At 45.0% G+C, this 16,095-nt stretch overlaps 1 protein-coding gene across 1 annotated transcript in view; it reads right to left on the reverse strand.

Annotated features, from left to right (window-relative positions):
* The window catches only part of MYPN (myopalladin), a 1,604,598-nt gene that overhangs the window by 1,542,354 nt on the left and 46,149 nt on the right, over positions 1-16,095 (reverse strand). Inside the window, exon 2 of the mRNA XM_069610599.1 lies at positions 634-1,560. Within this exon, the coding sequence (XP_069466700.1) occupies positions 634-1,559 (926 nt within the window). The 5' untranslated portion in view covers position 1,560. The remainder of the gene's footprint in view (positions 1-633; positions 1,561-16,095) is intronic.

Here is a 16,095-nt window from a genome sequence, read left to right on the forward strand (position 1 = left end):
GAAGGATGCTTTGTAACAGAAACCTCGAAAGATGCAATATCCGAATTATAGACCCTGAAAGTTTACAGTACACAGATAGTTTGAGCCACTGAATATGTAAATTATGTTACTTATGTTCCATTACACGGATGTGGTGTTGAGTTGCAACCCATATCAACAAACCTCTAATTGTGCAGCCTCTTCTAGCTATTCTTGCTGGGACTAAGAGTGAAGTATCAATTCTTCAAAATGCATTGTTTGTATCACCTATTTTCCATGCAAGTGGTATTTCTTATATTTCGCCACAAAGGATCCAGAGACAGGTGACTACTAGATAGATCACAGGAGGATTGCCTACCTACTACTGCAGCATGACTTGTCAATGACTCTGCATGTTTCCTTGTTGCTAACCAGCATCATGCAATAAAAATGGCTTCATGAATGTGCTTGTTCCGCATATGAAAAACTAGACAAAAATCCAATTTCCAAAATTTGATTGACACATTTAAAACAAGCTAACACGTTTGAGAAACCCTCAAATATCAGATTGTCAAATATTTCAAGGATGTATTTACATATGAAAATGTATTAGGGAAAGGAAACGTTTGCAGGTAAAAAGTGAAAGCTAAAATGTGTAAAGTTCAATATTCTCACCTGACATCAGGTACAGGAAATCCTAGAACGGTACAATCCAGCTGTACCCTTGATCCTTCTTGGATCTCTCTACTCCTAAGTTTTTGAGTGAAGTTGGGTGGCTGATTTATAACTGCTTCGGATGAAGCATCCAAAGTTTTTAATTGTGTCTGATTTTCGAGGTTTGTATCTTCCTTCATTGGGGCCTCTACTTCCCCTGCTACTTGATCTGGTATTGGAGCATGATGTCTTTCTCTGGTTTCTGACATATTTGCATATTCAGATATACAGCCTTCAGATGAACCACTGTTCGATACACGTTTGCTTCTGTTCTTTTTGCATGTTTTTGGTCTTATCCTTTTGGAATTATGTGTTTTGAAAAGTGAAGAAAGTTCCTCAATAAAATCTGCTGCTTTATTCATGAACTCCTTCTTTGATTCCTTTTCATATCCGCTAAAACTGTGATCTTTGATCAGTTCCTTGGAGCTTTCCTTACAAACCTTGGTAGATTTTATGATGTGGTCTTGATACAATTTAGGCATCTCAGGGTTATGACCTTTCTCAGCAGATGCTGGTTCATGGACTAAATGAGGAACTGGTTTGCTTGGCACATTTTTAAGCACTTTGTTAACTTCATCTGTCGGGTTGCTTGTAGATTTCTGGGCCTCATTTTGCTGAGTTTCATGTGGACTTCGGTGAATTTCTTGTATTGCTAAGTTCACACTTTTGTCTAACTCTTCTTGGTTCAAAAAGGCAGAGAGATCAGATAAATCATCTTGAGGTTTTGACACTTCGGACAGACCCACAGAGTTGGCATGACTTTGAGGATTGAAGGAATCACATCTGCTTTTGTCGCCGTTTCCATTATGTATTGCACTTTTAGCTAAATAACTCTCTCTCAGAAGTTGGGAAATGGAAGTAGAAGCTTCTACACTTTCGTCTTGCATTCTGTCAAAAAAGAAGAAAATCACATTAATACAAAAACGCAAGCTGTTAAAATGCTTCTCTCATTCATATAAAGCAGAGACAGTGTGAGGCAGAAGCAGGGAAGAAGGTGTAGTTAAGTACTGGGTGGGGTGTACAAAGTTAGATCATTGAAGTCAAAGAGGAAAGCAGGCGCAATAAGAGTATTGAATATATTAAGACTAAACACAGCACGAAAATAGTAAGTGAGAGCAACAGTGGGAAAATTGGACATGAGCCAGCATGACGTAAGTGACATTCTGCTATGCACCAGTGAATGAATAAATATAATATTCAGTGCTTGTAGTAGCTCATTGAGACAGTAGGCCTTATCATCATCTCATACGTAAAGCCTAAAGGGAAATCCTTGTTCGTAAAACGGGTAACCATTGCCACCCTTTGAATTTAACTTAACATTTTTGTGCTGGTCTTAAGCTTATGTGAGCTTGTACAGGCTTCATAATTTTTTTTTTTTTTTTTTTTTTTATTGGTTTGTTACAAACCTTTAAAAAATGATGAAGATGAAAGGGAAAGAAAAGAAAGTCTCAAGAAAATAAAAAGAAGGGAACATAACATTAGAAATGTTCATTCTCGAAGAAAGAGATTTACAGAGAAGGATTTACAGAAAGAGATTTACAGAGAGAGCTCCAATCGGAGTATAAGGGCAAGGATCGACAGATAAACTGGAAGAAGGCAAAGGGAGATGCATCAATCTGAGTAGGGAACGTTTGCAGTAGGCACGCTTAGGTTGCTCATATTCAAGCAGAGTTTATGGTGATTTTGGTGTCGTTTTCATGTTTTTCTAACTTTCCGATCATCTTTTCAAGAAGGAAAGTCAGTTCGATTGTTAGACTGCGTTCCACGTCTGGATGCATCATAACCCACCAATCCTCAGCAGATAGGGTTGGTCTTGCCACAATATATTTTCTCAAATGAATAGATCGTTCCTGTCGCAATTGATTGCAGTACAAAACAAGATGTTTCAATGTTTCATTTGCCTCCCCGCATAAGCGACAGGTCAATATTCGAGCTCCATCTTTTTGTCGAATTGCCAGCATTTCTCTCGTTGGGAATTGGTTCAAACGGAATTTCATGTAAAGGAGTCTGCGGGCATTGTCTGGAAACTTAAGCAAGTAGGATTGAGGGTCATTTAATTTTCTTGCTTCGGCTGGGCATATTTTCATGATTCTGTGAGTTCCTCTTATGTCGCCTGTGTCAATCCAGTCTTGCTGCCATAATAGTGATTTTACTTTAACGGGGTTCATATGGAGTAGCTCTCTGTTAGTGCATAGATCACTGAGGATGGTATCGCAGCGTGTTATCCATTGGGACAGAATACAGTTTGTCGAACCTGTGTCTGCACTTGTTAAAATCTGGTATTGGGGGGCAGTTGACTCAGAGGTTATTTTTCTAAATTCATTTAGTGTGGTCCAGGTGACAATTGCATTGATTGACAAGAGACTTAGCTCGTATCTTATGCAAGCTGTTGGTACACCCATTGGAAGGCGCAAAACTTTGGTCCAGAATTGATGTTCAAGCGATGACCATAGCGTGTCTGGACATCCCAGGGCACTATTAGCTCCATGTGTGATTGCCGGAATGAATTTCATTTTGTAGAAGTCCATGACAGGTTTTAATGAATGTTTACCGAATTTCTTATTAAGTATACAGGCCTGTGCTGTTAGTTGTTTGCATTTATCTTTTGTTGTCGCAACCCAAGGAGATTCGTTGATGCTTGAGCTAATGCACATGCCAAGGTATATGGTCTGGTCAACACATTGTAAGTCCTCTTTCCCAATTCTCCATTTAAATTTTTTCAGGCCCTCTCTCTTTTTGTTTTTTTGAAGATCTTGCAGAGTTAGGATTACAGATTTTTTAGAGTTCACAACTAATCCATTTTGCGTGACATATTGATTAAGAATCTGCAATTTCCGTTGCAGTCCTATTGGTGTTAAATCTAGAAGGACTAGGTCGTCCGCATACAGGAACCAATTTACTTCGTTTCCGTTTATTTTTGGAGCAAAGGCATTAATATTTGCAAAGGCAGCCCCCAGGTCTGAGATGAACAGATTGAATATTATGGCAGCAAGTGGGCAACCCTGTTTAACTCCTCTATAAGTATTTATAGGTTCAGAGAGGAGTCCTTGTTGGTTCAGTCTCACCCTTATCACTGTGTCGGTGTGAAGTGCTTTAATAGCCAAGAGTAGAGTGAGAGGACAGTTCCAGGTCGCCATTTTCTTCCATAATAATTCCCGGTCAATACTGTCGAATGCCTGGCATAAGTCCACAAATGCAAGATAGATTTTTTTGTTTGCTCTTATAGTTTCCATTTTCAAAATGTTCAACAGTAGCAGGTTTAGGCCACAGCCAACACCTCGGACAAAACCAGTTTGTCGGAGGTCTAGATGTTTTGTAGATTCAATCCATTTCATTAGTTGAATTTGTAGTTGGGTAGCAAAGATTTTTCCTAGGACATCTAGTAATGCTATGGGTCTATAGTTTTTCGGATCTGCTCTGTTTCCTTTCTTGAAGATTGGGATTATAATTGCTGATTTCCAGCTAGATGGTATAGTGGCTTCTTCTGTGATCTGTGTGAACAGTAGCATGAGGAAATCAGACCAGTCCTCTGGGTTTAGTTTTATTAGATGGTTGGTAAGTCCATCGGGACCCGGTGCTCTTGAGGAAGAAGCTTGTAGGATGCTTTGTGCTATGCTCTCCTTGTCGAACCGTAAATCCCACTTGGTCAGCTTCGTAAATTTCGGTTCAGTTGTTGAGCTGCTTTTTCTGTAAACCGAATTGAAATGAGTAACCCATTCCGCTTGTGGGACCATGTTTGTCTGGATTGCGCTTTGTTGACAGTTCATGTTGTTGATCAGGTTCCAAAAGTCGGCTGACTTCTTATTACTGATCGTCGCTAACATGACTTCGCTATCTTGTTGATATTGGATGGTTTTGTGCGAAATTAGTCAGTTTTTGTATTTCTGCATAGAGGCTTTTTTTGCAAGCTGTCGTTGATCGATATTAAGTTGTGCTTGATGTCTTAGCTCTTTTCTTAGTTGCCTCTTTCTTACTGCAATTTCATGGTTATAACAGTGTTTAGGAGCAAAGTCCGGTCTTTTTGAACCATTATGACTGGTCATAAACTGTTCTAATACAGCAGTGTATTCAGGGTTAACGTCTGTTGAGTTTGTTATGAGGTTGTAGTATAAATCTGTAATCTACTTCACCTCAGATGGCTTTATTTTCAGGCGAGTTCTATTAGATTCCACTTCGACCTGATTCCTCCAGATGTTTGGTTTCGCTACAATCGGGGAAAGCAGAGTGAGTATTAATTTACTATGATCACTGTTTGGATCTTCTAGTATCGTTAGTTCCACAGCTCGTTGGCTCAGATTGTCAGAAATAAAGAAGTAGTCTATAGTGGAGGAGGCCTTTCCGCTTTTCCATGTTGTTTGTGCTGGAATGTCTCCACTAGTGTTCCCATTTGCCATTGTTATGTTTCTTTCTTGTAGGGCCGAGCACCACTTTTCTGCCAACTTTTGCCTTGTGGTTGTTGCTGCAGAATCTTGCACGTTCCTCAAGCATGATAGGTTGAAATCGCCGCAGCAGATTATGTTGGGTACTTGTTGCTCGCTGTTAATCACATCAATTAGATCCAGTACTGTGTTCATGAATTTGTGTATACCGGCTTCTTTATGGTGCCAGTATAAATTAATTATATTGAGTTGGATTTTTTTCCCGGAATTCATTGAAGTAGCCTCTGCAATTGTATGTTGGATGTAAGGAGTGTAGTTACAGTCACTTTTCACTGTCCAACCCGAATTTTATTTCACCATTGTTATTAAACCAGCTGATGGACGACCTTTTTTTCTGGCTATGGCTGGATTCATAACTATTTCATACTCATCTGATAATGGGCACAGAGTCAGCCACGTTTCCTGCAGACAAATCACTGTTTGATTCAATGGATTTATTTTTGATTCCTTAAATAAATGCATGAATCCTCGGGTGTTCCATGAGAGGACATTCATGTGGGGACTACAATGTCCCTGGTGGCGTTAACTAGATTGCCCTCCCAGAACGCCAGCTAACCAATTCCAATTTTTTGTCGTGTTCTTATTATCCAGAATGTGTGATTCAATGTTTTGCTCGCTTACAACTGCAGGATTTGATCCAGAAATTGTAATTTTGATGTTTTCTTCCATGTTACAAAATTTTCCTTCCTGTGGGAGGCTGTTTAATTCCTTATTGATTTGTGGCTTGTTGTTCGATGTCTTGAAGGCAGATTTAGAGAGGGGATTTGGATAATCATTGTTTCCAAAGGTAACCTTGTGGGCTGAAGACGCTACCGTTGCCTTTGTGGAGCTAGAATCGGCAGTTTTGTTTTGGAAAACCTCATGGATATCAAAGCCTAAAGATAGCAGGAACGAGACTGATTTTAGGAGTGAATCACAGACAAGTCTTGAATTTATATGCAGGGCAACTTTGTCGTTCTGATGATCATTGATAAAGGCCACTGTTTGAATGTCGTTGGACTCGATTGACCGGAGTCCAGGAACATGATGTAAAAGTCTAAGGACATTGTTTCGGTTCAAAGTTAGGCCATCTTTAGTGTCCAATATTCTTTCCAGTATTAGCATGTACTTCGCAGATTTTGCCAATTTGTCTTTTTTTTGATAAAGTTTTGTTGCGTGCTTCGTTGGTTTTTTTTAGCCACATTTGATGTTGTGGTTGTTTTGGGATCCTGCAGGATGGGCTGAGTTGTGCGAAACGTGTCTGTCATATTAAGTTTTTGTTTGACAAGTTCTTCAGCCTGCGTTTTACTATGATCATTCCAACAAGCCAAGCTATTTTCAATTCCAGATTTTGGGGCTTCTTCTCGAGCTCCCAGACGTCTTCTTTTTTCTGCCATAGTTTCAAATTTGTTAAAGGTCTCAGTAGGGGACAACACGATCACTTCTGTTGGCGGGGGTATTAGTTCGCAAACTCGCCCGTTGCTGACTCTGGGAGCCCCATTCGTAGAGTTTGGCCGGTCAATTTTTGCCAAGGCCTCAGGGCTTGTGATTTTGTGTGCAGACTCCCCATCGTTTATTTCGTCAGTTGTCACATCATCATAAATAGATAAGTTTAAGAGCTCTTGGTCAACAATTTCGACACTTTCATCTGTTACAATTGTCGGTTCAGAAACGTCCGGGCACTTTTGCTGGACCTCTGTATTGGTATTTTTAGATGGTTCATTTGCTTTTTCTGTATTGACGAATACATTAACTGATTTTAGATTTCTTAAAAATTTCCTTGATCCCATATTATTACCTTTTCGTTTGCATTTTTGGTTCTTTGTTTTATTTTCCTGCAGTTTTTTAACGTCGGCAATATGTGCTTTTTGGAATATTTCATAGGTTTTATCTTTTGTTTCAGAACAGCGGTTTACTTCATGTTCTGAAAGTCCAGTAATTCCTTCAGTGTTAGCAGACGTGGTTGGCACTGAAATACTTACATCCAACAGGTTGTTTTCAGGTTGAGTAGATAGAATACCTGAGGGGGATTTCATTGGGGTTTCTGTTTGCTCGATATGAGATGATATGAGGTTTTTGTCTTTCATACGATTAGCGACATCTGCAGCCCAGATAGTCGATGGCGGCTTCTGTGACGAATCTGAATGAGACACGTCCAAAGGATTGTCTCCCTTGCTCGTAGCTCTTTCATCACCCAGGGAAATCCTCTGTGGACTACTCCCAATCATCTGCATTATTTGAGAACTAGAGGTATTAGGCTCCTCTCGTCCATTCATTGTTGAGGATGCAATTAGTGGAGCCGTCTCAGAGTCCCGTGAGGCTCGCTGGGACTCATCGTACATTCTCCTTGGAGGTTGGGCCTGTTTCAGCAGGCTTAACGCTTCCAATGTTATTTCAAACAATAGGCGTTTCTCATCAACGTTTGAGCGTTTCTGATCTGCAAGATCCTTAGTTAAGGATTCAAATTTTTTGATATAATCCTGTATTTTGGGATTTCCTCCATTGTGCGATAATTCTGCTGTTGCCAGTTTAGAGTTTGTCAATGCTGCAAGTGTAGATAGGTCTTTAACATTATCATTCAATTGTTCGTACAGTTTGAGCATTGGAGCCATGGCTATGGTCAGTGAGGACAAAACAAACGGTCTAAGATCGTTTAAGGCTTCCTTCACTATGTTTTGCAGCTTGAGATCTTTCAATGTTTGGGAGGCAGATTTTCTGTAGTTGAGTGATTTCCCTTTGGGAGGCTGTTGTCTAATAGGAGAGGCATTCAGCGATTCGTCCAAAGATGAAAAGTCGGACAGCTCCTCATTACATAAAGATGTGGGTATCCTTGAAATGGTTTTTGTGTAACCTCTCGGTGTCACTGGAGAGGTTTGATACAAAGAAATTCGGTTCCGTTGGTTTCTATTTTGGGAGCATGGAATGGGGGGAGATGCACTAGAAGCCATTCGTCTTCTTTTTCTAGGACCCCTTGGCCATTCGCTACTGGATCGTACATTAACCTCCAGCTCATTTGCCATAGGACGGGTTTCAATGGTGGTCAGTCCACTAATTTGATCACTGTCGTTTGATGTTGATTTGGCATTCAGTGAGCTGTTCATTTTTGTCAGATCTAAGAGGAGTTTGTTTGCTATGGCCAGGGAATTGTTTTTTTCTTCGTAAAGAGTTTTCAAGGCATTGGGGTTGATACATTTAGAAGAAGGATAATTGCGTTTCGCTTCTCTAATGCCTCGTTCCTCTGCTTCTGTCATAATTTCAGTCAAGTTACTTAATGGTGCCTCATTGGCGTGAGCTCTTTTCTCCACATTGGAGGAAGTTTTATTGGGGGACGAGGGGCTGGTGGCGTCTGGCAGTGGGTGAGTGACACAAGACTTGGAGGGCAGTGAAGGGCTCTCAGTATGGGAGATCATAGTTATCAGGGAAGTGGTATCAGAAATACATTCAAGCCATGAACCAGTAGCTTCCGAGGTTAGTCATTGCGATTTGCGGTTCATTGGACCCCGCATATCGACAGCTGGTTCTTCATCTCCCGGCAGGCATGAAAGCCCTGCCAAGTCAACAGATTGTAGGCAGGGGAGTGGAATACCATCAGAGCTGGCAACATTATCTACACATGCGGATTCCCCCAGCGCTTGTGCACCACTCTCAGGAAGATATCTTGCACTCGTATTCATGTTGCTTAGTGGGACACCATTACCCTCTCTCCATACTTCATTATCACAAGAGCCCCCTTCTTCATTTCTGCAAGCAGAACTATTAGAAACACTAGCAGAAACTGTTTTTTTGAAGCTCAATTGGCTATCGCTAGAAAGGCAACAGTCTGGCTCACTGTACGTTCGATTTACGCAAGAGACAACAGCATGCGTGGTTCGCATGTCTCTAGCACAAATGCTCGTGTCTTCCAGTGACACGCGCGGCAATGATATTGTGCGTGCGGCAGGAGAAGAATGAGTTTTAAATTTCCTTACTTGATTGCTCCCCGCTGTTGTGGTTCCCTCGGCACAGCGGTTCCAAGACACAGGTGAAGTTCCTTCAGATACTTCTTCAGCACGCTTCAGCTGCATACGAGTAAGGGGGTGATGTACGATTCTTGTCGGCACTTTAGATGTTTTTCCTCCATCCATGAGGGTTTATCCACCTTGAGCCTCGGGAGCCTCCAGAGACTCACGAGACTCTGCACCGACTCTCCGCCGCTCCACGGAATACTGGGGGTTATAAGCACACCCCTCTCAGTTGGTAGAGGTAGAAAGGGGACTATAGAGTTCCAACAGCAGTCCCAACAGTACAGCAGGCAAAGCAGACTCACGAGACTCTGCACCGACTCCGCATAATCACAGTATTGGTAGTGCAGAGAGAGGTTTCAACACTCAACTTGGAAAAGATAAGTTGCCTGCGAACTGTCACAAGTTTCTACAGTATACTCACAAGGATCCTGTATAACATACTTTGTTTTGCTCGAAGGATGATTGGTGTGTGTTAAGTGGCCCCAACACTGTTTATAAAGTTCTGTAAAGTTCTTACCTTCTTCCTGCGTTAGTCCCCACGTGACTCTTCTGACTTTTCTCTGTTCTGGTTACAGCCTAGGGGATATTTCTAGCTTGCCTGTGTCACAGGTAAGTACCCAGATGACTCCTATGGTTTGCTTTCTCTTTCTCCTTGATCATGGATGCAATCCTTTCTTTGTCCTCCCGCACCCTGTGAGTTTTTTCTTTCTCTTTGACCATGATGTCTGCTCTTGCTTTGTCTGCCCTTTTATTGATCAGGCAGTCTTCTTCCTGTGTCTGCTGCTGAGTCAGAGGTGAGTGTTAGCAGGCTATCATTGCCCCAGGCTGCCCCTCGCATCACACACGCACCTCGCATAAGGATACACGGACACGTCTGCTCTGGTTGGGGTCCCGGTGGCGAATGCAGTCTTTCGGTCCTCATTTATTCAAACACACATGCGCAAGCCGGAACGAGGCTTGTGCATGCGTATAAACATTATTATCTGTAACATCCATCCTTCTCTTTCAACAAGAAAGCTAACACAACATTAACAATGCAACAACTCAACGTGAGTTAACTCATACTGTGCCTGCACACTCTAGGCCTCGGGGTCCATGACATAGTCCTGGAATCGAGCTGGACGCCATCGCTCTTCTCGGCTCGGGTATCTCCGGCTGCCACTGGGGCTGGCAGTGGCACTTCTCTTGGGGTGGGACCTCCACCCCTATCTGGTATCTCCGTTGGCATAGTAGCATCTGGGTACTCAGGTTCAGGCTCAGGCGTCTCTGGTGTTCCTTCCGGTGGGTTGACTTCAATCTTCTTGAAGTAGGAAACATTTCTGGTTGCTGTCCCTCGCCTGTTGGCTCCAGTTACCATGGATCCTTTCACATGTGTCACCCCCAGAGGTTGCAGTTCCTACGCGAGGGACATCTTCCCCCCGGGTGTCTGTTCCTTATCAGCACAGTGTCCCTTACGGTGATGTCCTTGTCTGGCCATCGATTTCTCTGACTGCTTTCTTTCTCATTCTTGGCCTGCCGCTCCTGTCGGATGCGCTCATTGGCGATCCCCCCCCCCCGGTGCTCTTCCTTTCACCTCGGGTATGAGCTCTCTAGGGCAGCATTTAAACAATGCCTCTGCCGGTCCAACCCCATGGACTGGTGTGGGGTCGCCCTGTATTCTCTCAGGAACTCAAATAAGTTCTGGCGTAACTCCCCTCCCCCATTCAGTGAAATGCGAAGATCTTGTTTAATGTCCGCATGAACCTTTCTGCTTCTCCGTTTGCTCTTGGCCAGAGCGGGGTCACTCTTCGGTGTCTGATGCCTCTATCTGCTAAGTATTTGGCAAACAAACTGTTGTCCCTGAAACAGTGGGCCATTGTCTGAGAAGAGCTCCAATGGGAACCAGTGTGTGGCAAACATTTTCTCCAGTGCCAATATCATATGGTTGCACGCCCTCAACTCCACCAATTCGATTTCTGGGTATCTGGACCACTGATCCACCACTGCTAGAAAGTACATACCCCTTCTGGTGGATCCAAAGTCTGCATGTACGGTTCCCCATGGCTGCTCGCTTCTTTCCATGGATCGTATTGGGGTACCCCTCTCAACTGGGCTGGCTGCTTGACATGGAACACATACATGCACAAATTCGTCCATGCGCCTTTCTAGGTCGGTGAACCATACCTTCGCTCTCAGGCACACTTTCGTTTTCGCCGCACCTTGGTGTCCTTTGTGGGCTAGTTCTAACACCTTTGCTACCAAGGAACGTGGAATGACAATTTGCCATCCTCTCAATATGAGTCCATCCTCCGACATAGAGAGCTCATTACGGGCTTTCCACATCGCCTGCAAGTCCTGTTGACCTCCCGCCTTCCATCTGGTGTTGTTGGCTAACATGTCCTTCTATTCCCCACTGCCCATGGCTGATCGAATAACCTGAATCACATCATCGCTATCTGAGGCTGCTACTATCTCTTGAAGTGACAACACCACGGGCATGGTGGCTTCCACGACACTGCAAACCATATCAATGCAATCAACTACCTCTACACTGTCTTGCACACGCCCAGTCCTGGGGTGCCGAGACAAGTAATCCGCTGGGTTGTTGGTACCTGCCCGGTATTGCAGTTTTACCCCATACTCAATCAGGGACAACATCCACCGTTCAATTTGCGGGGGTGGTTTTGAGGATCCGCCTGCCATGATCAGTATTAGTGGTTTGTGGTCTGTGATAACGACCACCGGTTTTCCCAGGATATATAGTCTGAAGTGTTTACACCCCCACAGTATTGCCAGCGCCTCCCTTTCAATCTGGGAATACCTCCTCTCCGTATCCGAGAGACTCTTACTGGCATACGCAATTGGGCACATTTGTCCTTGGGCGTCCGCTTGCAGATGCACTGTGCCCAGCCTTACCAGGCTATCGTCCACCACAATCTCGGATTCCCTTTCCGGGTTAAAGTACAGCATTGTTTCCCTGCCCGTTACCACCGCCTTAATGTCTGTAAACGCTTTCTGGTCCCTTAAGGTCCATGTCCATGCCACATCGTTCTTGGTCAGTGCCCTCAACGGCTCGAACAGAGACGCCAGGTCCCGAATAAATCGGCTGCAGTAATTCACCATGCCCAAGAAGCTTCTTATTTCGGACAGTGTCTCTGGGACAGCTGCTTCTCGAATGCCTGGCTCTTTTTCCGGTTCTGGGGATATGCCTCCAGCGTGGAAGAGGAACCCAAAGAATTCAATGCGGTCCTTGAAGAATTCACACTTATCTTTGTGTAGCGTAAGGCGAAGGCTTTTTATTCTGTCTCGTGCCCTTTCAAGTCTTTTCATATGGTCCGCTTCGGAGGAGGCAAAGACCAGGATGTCATCGCTCAGGTTGATGACCCCTTTTAGTCCAGCCAAGGCGCCGCGAATGACATTTTGGAACACCTCAGCCGCTGACGAGACACCAAAGCTCAACCTTTTAAACTGGTACAAACCTTTGTGTGTGGTGAAGGTCGTAATGTAGCGGGACTCTTGGTGTAGCTCCAGCTGATGATACCCAGACCGTAGGTCCAACTTGGAGAACACCTTGGCCCCTTGCAGCTCACCAATGATGCCATCCAATGTAGGCGTGAGGTGCCTTTCTCTTTTGATGGCCGCATTGGGCCTGTCGACACAAATGTGTACGGCTTCGGGCTGTTTAGGTTTCGGTGCCACCACAATCGAGGACACCCATGGGGTGGGGCCTTCCACCCTTTCGATGATGTTCATATCAATCAATGACTGTAGTTCTTTCTCGACCTTCGCCCTCAGGTGAAACAGTATTCTCCTGTGCTTCAGTCCCGTCAGCCTCACCGACTCGTCAATGTGGAGTCGGATCGGGTCACCCTTCAGCTTCCCCACCCCACGGAAGATGTCTTTGTATCATTCCAGGAGGTGATCAACGCCTGTTTGGTATACCGACCTAGTGAAATAAGCAATGTCTAGCGCCTCCAAGGCCGCACAGCTGAGTAAATAATGAGGGATCACATCTGTGATGAAGAACCTGGTCTTTATTGTGTTTTGTCCATGGGTGACAGGTGCCACAAAGACTCCTTGTATGGGTAGAGGCGTGTCCCCCCCCAAAGGTGTAGATCCTTGCCTTGGAAACCTGAAGCCCTGGTGGGCCTGGAAGGGCATCATAGTGTTCTGCTGCGAGGACACAGAATGATGCACCTGTGTCAATCAAAACAGGCGTTGGGGTGTCTCCTATGGTGACCATGCAGGTAGGTTGTCTCCTTATCTTTGCCCCTGTGGCAATATTGGAAATGAAAAACACTTCTTCCTCATCCTCCTCTTCCTCCGCTATGTCTAACTCCTGTACACCGTGTTCAATCGCAGCCACGTTCTTACATTTTCTGGGGTTACCCCTGCCAATTCTTGCTGGTCCCCTGGATGTGGCCACCGAAGTTGCAGCCCTGCACACCATACTGTAATGTCCGGGCCTGCTGCACCTGCCACATACTCTAGTTTTCAGCGGGCACTCGCCCACATGAGGCAGATCATACCCACCATATTAGCAGGATTGCGGGTTGTTGGAGTTTGGAGGGCCAGCAGGCCTTTTCTGACCCCATCGTGTCTTCAAGGGAGTTGACTGGCCAACAGCGAACGCTTCTTCACTCTTTCCCAGGTGGACAGCTGCGTCCATCCGAGCACCCCTGCTCTCTGCTAGCTCGTATGCACGTCCAGTGTCCAAAATCTGCGCTAGCGTTAGGCCGGGCTCACGAAGGATCTGTCTTCTCAACTTTCCAGAGCTGCACCCTTGAATGAGTTGGTTCCGCACCATGCCTTCCTCATTCTCCCACCTGCATGTGCTGGCCAAATGTCTCAACCTTCCACAGAACTGGTCCAGGGATTCATCACTCAGCTGCTTCTCCGCACACATGACAAACCTGTCATAATCTACGTTTGCCATCGGTAGGAAATGGTTTTGTAGGGCTAACTTGACAGCCGCGTAGGTGGTTGCCTGCAAGTTCAATGAGTCGAATATTCGGTGCACCTCCGACCCTGCTGAGTACAGCATTGTTGCCACTTTTGCATCATCCTCCGTCTCACCGGTGGCTCTAAAGAACATTTCAAGCTTTTTAACCCATAACAACCACTTTGGTGCAAGTTTGGAAGGGGGCCTAGAAATGTCAAACTCTGGCATGGCCACCAAAGTACCTTGTTGTCGGCGTGGCACTTGCGCAGGAGCGACAGCAGCACCATCCTGTTCTCCCACGCTTGCAGACCACACAAGCACCCCACTTTATTGTATGAGGCCGCAAATCTGTCCCCTCCTTGATAAGTTTGAGATTTCCACTCACTTGGAATATAAGCTAGACCAGTCCCTTCTGTTGGTGTCTTTCCCACCGGCAGGAATGGCACGCCTTTCTTTTTTTCCTTTTGGTGCTGTTGTCCACCAGTTGCAGGAGTGTAGTGCACAGACTTCTGCAACTTCCTTCCCCTGGTGAAATTCTTGTGTCTAGACCACCTCGAAGTCCAGCTTTATGATGTCATCACCTGGGGAACCTCTCCTTGGTAGGAAAAGTCCATGCAGCCTGTGACTGCCTTGTAGGGTGAATTGTGCATGTTGAGGTGTTCAAACCTCCTTCAACATCCATGAAACACGGCCATCAGGTGTCCGATAGCCGTGAAGGTTCCAAAAATTGTAATCTTAAAATACACGAGCAGCGCACAAGCACCCTTTCGGGCCGCAACTGTCGTGTAAGATGGTGGCCAACGTGCCGCATATGATTTGGTGCTGCAGAGCGTGTCGGAACGCCTCTTCCGATGTAGACAAGCCCTTTTGAGGATCTCCCACACACTCGCGCTGCACTTCCTCATCGCCAATGTTAGCAGGCCATCATTGCCCTGGGCCGCCCCTCGCATCACACACGCACCTCGCATAAGGATACACGGACACGTCTGCTCTGGTTGGGGCCCCGGCGGCGAATGCCTTCTTCCGGTCCTCATTTATTCAAACCCGCATGCACGAGCCGGAACAAGGCTCACGCATGCGCATAAACATTATTACGCTCTGTAACAGTGAGCATGTTCTCACCCTTCTTTCCTCTGCACTACACCTGACAAAGGATTTGGCCAAATCTCACTTTGCCCCAACCTTTGGCCCAGACGTCTGGCTTTCTTCTCCCTTCCCTCCCCTGGGATCAAGCTGATATGCTCTCTTTTTCTCAATCCCCTTGTAGACCAGAACCTTCACTTTTACCACTGTGGTTATTCACCAGATCACTGTATCTGCCTCTTCTTAACTCACTGCCTCAAGCTCTTCTCAATGGGGCCAAGTTTCTCGCTCAGCTTCTCCTCTGGGCAAGTATGCCTGCTTACCTTTTTCTCTTAATGGGGGGAGCGCCCTAGCTTGCCACTGACTCATCCTGGCCGAAATTCTCCTTCACTCATATTCCTTCCTATCACCACCTCCTTTGCTCCATACCCCTCCATTATTCTCTACTACTCTCCACTCAGCCTTGCCAACTCTTTGATCCTCCCCATCTATGGTATCACCTCTTCTCCTGTCCTTCACTTTGCATGTATCTGGTCTCCTCTCCTCTACTCCCCCTTCACTCCTCTGTGAGTCTGCTCCTTGCTGCTTTTTCAGATTTTACAGTCTGCTTGCATCTTTGCTCTTCAGTTCTTACAGATAGCCTGCTCCTTTGTTCTCACAGACTCCCTGGTCCTTTGATCTCAACAGGCCTGGACTTCATCTCCAACAGATCTCCAACACTGCATCTCACAGCTCAACACTCCAAGGCAGCCATTGTTTTTATTTATTTTTTATTTTATTTAAACATTCAGTTTTAACACAAACACGTTTGTTTCATCACCCACTTCCAAACAGCAAGCCTAACAAGTGTAATCATAAAGTGGTGTTGAGACTATCAATTAAAAATTTCTTGTCACATATATCGAGTGTCAGACATCAAAGTTAAAGGTAAGCAAGAATTCCCTGCAAGGAGGATCCACCCTCCTCCTCCCGCTTTATGACCTTCAAGGCTCAGCGA

This window comes from Ambystoma mexicanum, chromosome 8 (assembly GCF_040938575.1).
Source record: "Ambystoma mexicanum isolate Mex_15411 chromosome 8, UKY_AmexF1_1, whole genome shotgun sequence".
NCBI lineage: Eukaryota > Metazoa > Chordata > Amphibia > Caudata > Ambystomatidae > Ambystoma > Ambystoma mexicanum.